Genomic DNA, 3,622 nt, shown 5'->3' with positions numbered 1-3,622 from the left:
TTGTTAGATCCTGTTAGTTTAGCTTGGTGAAGAAGAAAATGTCAAAATCAAAGATATTTTGCTTTTGTTACTTTTTGCTTTTGTACTTGCACTTTTTTCAGTTTTTCTGCAAACCCAGCAGCCAGTCTGCCAGCATGTCCTTTGTTTCCCTTTACCTTTTGTCTAGCCATTTTTAGTAAGTTTCGTCTAGTAGCTTCTCATATGCATAACTAGGTGTCCAACTTTCACATTCACGTACACATCCAGTAGCATTAAGCATTTAGTTACCTACTGGTCAGTATAGGTAGAGTCTCATTTTAATTTTACGCTTAGGTAGAACTCAACCCAAAAAGCGTGGTATCTAGCCAACCACTCTCAGAATGTCTTTGCAATTGCACTTCTCCTACATCCATCTCTGTGGGATCGACCCTTACTCCACTATACTAATCAGTAGAAGTGGGTTGAGGTATTTTTGTTGACAGAGGTTTTAGGCACAGACCCAACGACACAGCTAGGTCTAGGTACCCTCCTGGCCAGTTGACACGCACACACAAGAGTCGCCGCCCCATAAAAACCTTGTCCGTCACCTCCTCTCACGATTATGTAGCAACTAGCAAATTATATTAATTCATCACAGAATATGTCACTCAAACTTGAAGCATTATCCAACAACTCAAGGAAGAAACGAAGTAATAACAAATAGATATTAAATAGCAAAACGGAATTGTATCAACCAATAAAAGTTACTAACACATCCAAAGAATCCTATGAATTTAGTTACACATAATTAAATAAGCTAAAAACATAGATTGAAGTGAAGACAAAATGAACATAAGTGCTAAAGCAAATAAAACCCAAAGGTTGAATCCTTGTAGCTCTTTGATGATCTCTTGCTTCTTTTTCCAACCCCTTGCACAATGAAGAACTCTCAAATTTATGCTATGGAATTAATTGGAAAAAATATGATATAGATGAAGGATTAGGTTGGAGGAGGAGCCATGAAGGCTCCCCTTTTGGGGATATGAATTGGTGAATATTATGAATTAGGTTATGGGGTATATATAGGCTTGAAAGCATTTAAATTTGGTAAAAAGTTTCCTCCAAGCAATATTAAAGATGGAGTTTTCGTGCCCGAAGGAAAAGATTTGGCTTCTCAAGGTAATGTATTTTTTCCTTCTTTAAATTTCCGCCTAAATTGCATTTGACAGCTTTGCGAGACTTTGGTAGAACGGCCATAACTTTCTCCACAGAACTCCGATTGAGATAATCTTGGTACCAACGCGAAGCACTTTCGAAGATGAAGAAAATGACATGTAGAACTTCCTTGTCGGACTTCAGGATCGCCAGAAAATTGATGTTAAATAGAGGCTGTCGTGCGTCGCATTTTCCCAGCGGGCCGCCGCACCTTGGCCAGCGGTCGCTGCGAGTTGATTCGTAGCCTCTGCCTCTCGGATAGCGGTCGCTACACACACCCCAGCGGTCGTTGGTCGTGTTCTTCATTTCAGCACATCTTTCTCTGGAGCGGACCGCTACTGACTCAGAGGTCGTTGGGCCCCAGCGGTCTCTGTATGGGTTGCAGCGGACCGTTGGGCGTCTCGAATGCTCCAGATTTCCAACTTCATTTTTTTGCTGTCATTTTAGGCTCAAATATGCACATTTCTCACAAAACACGTCAAAATATCAAAATAGACAAAATATGTAAAATATGGACATAAATTGTGATTTTGACATTAAAAATTGACCAAATAAAGGCTTAAAACAATGCAAAATCCGAGCGCATCAGCGTGTCGAGTTGGTCGTGGTATGCGGTAATTGCTGAGATCTAGGGCTGACTGGTCTCTAGTGGTCTTGTCCGTTCAGCGGTTCTCCTTTTGTGGCAATCAGTTGAGATATGAGAGGTCCTTGGCCTAGTGCAGTCACTGCTGTGACCTGAGCCATATTCCAAAATCTATGATTTCACTTTTTCCTTTGTTTTCGATCTGATCCCTAATGTATATATTCCCCCACATCCATTAAGAGTTGATCTAACTTTTGTTTTCTTTCATTTTAAATTGTCTTTTTAATAATTCATTCTCACCGGTCACAAGATGTTGTTGGAACTAATTGTTCGAATTTTTTCAACTTTTCTAGAATTTTACCGGTAATATGATTCATATTTGATTAAGGACTAAAAAAGTTATATTTTCAAACATAATTGTTGTATTTAAATTAGTGATACGCTCAGCATATCCCGACCTTAGCTCAATTGGAAGAATGGAGGACTGTAGTATGATACCTAAATCCCTAGGTCACTGGTTATATTCCGTTAGGTCGGAATTTTTCATAGCTTCAAATTATTTTAATAATGATTTCATTTTAATTTTTATCTGTCGACAGAGTTCGGCTTGGCGACAGGGTTATTAATTTTATCATTTCGGAATTTTTACAACCTCTGTTTCACAATTAATTGATTTGAATTTATAGATCTTGGCTAGCTTATCATTGTGAAATTAATCCTATAATATTTGTAAATATGAAGCTGAATATCATACTTAGTAGAGATAGTAAGTGAAGAAATTGAGAAGTAAACTCCAAGAGAGTAATAAATTAAATGTAAAAGATGAAGATGACATGATGGTTGATGAAATTCAAGAGTGAAGAAAAGTCCCTTTGTCTTTAAGCCAAGCGCCTTTGAACTCCGATGCTATGGTGGGAGCCCACAGCTGCGCGTTTTTGACCTTGGATATGCTCGACAGCACCTCCAACGGCGTGATCTTTCCGGCCACCGTCACCTTCTTCGCTGCAAAATCTATGTTGAACGACCTAACCCCTGCACCACAAATAAACATCTTCACCAAAAACACAAACACAAATATAAAATAGACAAAAACACACACCAGCCATTCTAGAAATATGTTTCCTCATTTTCCTCTCGCAGCCTCTGCAGTGCAACGACACCCTTAGCACCACCACCTGATCGGGCGAGGGGGAGGAGGAGGCCAGTTTTGTCTCATCTAATTTGGGCTCGAAATCGGATAGGGTGGTGAGCAGCTCCTTGCCGTTCAGCAAGTACCTAGTAGAGCCGGGCGGGCTGATGAAGTCGGAAGGCTTGGTGCAGCTCCAGCTCTTCCGGCTTGGAGTGGGAGTTGAGGGGGAAATCTTCCGATGAATGGGCGGGAGAGGGGTGGCAGCGCATCTGCGGGAGTCGGTGATGATGGGATTGTATCGGTCGATGGCGGGGCTGCTGCTGCCGCTGAGAACGCTGCTGGATGGTTGTTGTTCCATGATGGCTTGCGATATATCCATTCCTTTCATCTTTAAATCGTAGTGGCTTTGGGAATCCGATTTGTTTCAGAAAAGAGGAATAAAGCGATTGATGGTTTAGAATCAGATTCCTCTCACCTTCTATCCTCACAGCCTAACAACACAACACAACCACCTCTGCTTAAATATTTTGATTCCTACTCAGTTTTTATGCCTTAGATAAAAATAACAGCAACTTGTTCAACAGATTTTAGAAACTAAAAGCCATGTATATGCGTGCGTATATATCGATTGATTCAACAACATTTTCTGCACCTTGACAATATATATTACTTGGAAAAAACAGGATAACGCATGCACACGCATATATGTCTCAGTCTTGCCTTTTCAATCCAATTAT

At 40.4% G+C, this 3,622-nt stretch overlaps 1 protein-coding gene across 1 annotated transcript; it reads right to left on the bottom strand.

Annotated features, from left to right (window-relative positions):
• Positions 1–2,535: 2,535 nt before the first annotated feature.
• Positions 2,536–3,361, bottom strand: LOC125208104 (protein SODIUM POTASSIUM ROOT DEFECTIVE 3-like). Its single transcript, XM_048107661.1, has 2 exons — positions 2,856–3,361; positions 2,536–2,788 (listed from the first exon to the last, which is right to left on the bottom strand). The coding sequence occupies exons 1-2, from the start codon at positions 3,271–3,273 to the stop codon at positions 2,607–2,609; spliced, it is 600 nt and encodes a 199-aa protein (XP_047963618.1). The 5' UTR covers positions 3,274–3,361; the 3' UTR covers positions 2,536–2,606.
• Positions 3,362–3,622: the final 261 nt, after the last annotated feature.

The sequence above is a fragment of the Salvia hispanica genome, chromosome 2 (genome assembly GCF_023119035.1).
Source record: "Salvia hispanica cultivar TCC Black 2014 chromosome 2, UniMelb_Shisp_WGS_1.0, whole genome shotgun sequence".
NCBI lineage: Eukaryota > Viridiplantae > Streptophyta > Magnoliopsida > Lamiales > Lamiaceae > Salvia > Salvia hispanica.
Note: the sequence above shows the minus strand (reverse complement) of the source record. Positions and strands in the feature narration are given on the sequence as shown.

Excerpts from the sequence above, each read along its gene's own strand:
- LOC125208104 (XM_048107661.1), bottom strand. The coding sequence starts at position 3,273 with ATGAAAGGAATGGATATATCGCAAGCCATCATGGAACAACAACCATCC. Across the intron at positions 2,789-2,855 it reads ACATATTTCTAGAATGGCTG|GGGTTAGGTCGTTCAACATA; the intron begins GTGTGTGTTTTT and ends TTTGTGGTGCAG.